Source organism: Amphimedon queenslandica, unplaced genomic scaffold (assembly GCF_000090795.2).
Source record: "Amphimedon queenslandica unplaced genomic scaffold, v1.1 AMPQUscaffold_1318_Cont26670, whole genome shotgun sequence".
Classification (NCBI taxonomy): domain Eukaryota; kingdom Metazoa; phylum Porifera; class Demospongiae; order Haplosclerida; family Niphatidae; genus Amphimedon; species Amphimedon queenslandica.
The window spans coordinates 1-1,144 of NW_003558337.1; the positions used below are offsets into that span (position 1 = coordinate 1).

A 1,144-nucleotide genomic window follows, 5' to 3' on the forward strand; every position below is an offset into this window, starting at 1 on the left:
GTCCTCAGTGCAAGTCTGCAAGATGGCCACTGGAGGAGATCATATTCAGCCAGTGATTTTAGGTTTGTATTCTTGATACATATTATTGTGTGTGTTATATACTAGTTCTATTAACAGGTATTAAAGATCTAAATGATGTTATCAGTAAATTGGAGAAGAATGATTTTTCAGAGGACAGATGGAATGAGCTAGGTCTTAAGCTACACATCAGTCAGCCAAAGCTCAATTCAGTTAAAGCTGATAATCCTCTTGATGTGAAAGCATGTCTTAGAGGGTGTCTAGTTCTTTGGCTCCAGCAGAGTTATGATATTTATAAGTATGGTCTACCCACATTGGAGCTATTAGCAACTGCTATTGAAGAGATGGAATTGAGAGCTGTAGCTGCAGGAATCAATCAGGGAAGCACTCAGTCACAAAGTTTGTACTAAAAGTTTTTATTTAATAATATACAACATTTCTATTTAGTACAATCACCAAAAGAAATTAAGCACATCATTGAAGAATATTCTTCAAATTATATTAAAAAATTGAATGGAGATTTTGCACTATTTAAGGCCCGTTTCCTTGGTCGACTTTCAAAGCATGTGAAAAATGGTGTGATAGAGCTTATTGAAATGGCACGATTTGTTGGAGAGATAACAAAGGTTGAAGGTCTAGCAAGTGCAGCTTCTGTTGATGATTTGTTTGATTCAATTAAAGATCACTACTCTTATCTCAATTGTGAACACATAGAAACCATTGTTACTTATTTTCTAACTGATAAGGACCAGGACTTAAAGGACAAAATGGAAGCATATAAAAGAGATCTTGACAATTTTGAAAAAACCATAAAGCTAAAACAACTTGAAAAGGCTTTAAATAGCGTGCGTTCAACACATTCTCATTCATCTTGTAAAGTTATCATCAAATTAGTAGGCGAATGGGAAAATAAAACTCTTGCTACACTTAAAGATTTTTTGGTACATTACTTTAAAAAAGATTCTCTTTTCAATCTGAGCAGAGTCGAAGGTGGATGCTTAAGTGTGACATTCCTAGTACCTCTTTCTTTTTCTCAGTATCTTATTGATACTGCAACTCCACAACTTAAGTCCATGTCTCGTGTTGGTGTACTTCAACTGGTGATAACTGATGTTGAGCTTCTTGA

General features: G+C 34.8%; 1 protein-coding gene across 1 annotated transcript; it reads left to right on the forward strand.

Moving 5' to 3' along the window:
- Window positions 1–6: 6 nt before the first annotated feature.
- Window positions 7–1,118, forward strand: LOC109593486 (uncharacterized; the record flags this gene model as incomplete). Its single annotated transcript, XM_020008545.1, has 3 exons — window positions 7–62; window positions 118–417; window positions 466–1,118. Coding segments are annotated over exons 1-3 (993 nt in total), but the record flags the coding sequence as incomplete, so codon positions are not given.
- Window positions 1,119–1,144: the final 26 nt, after the last annotated feature.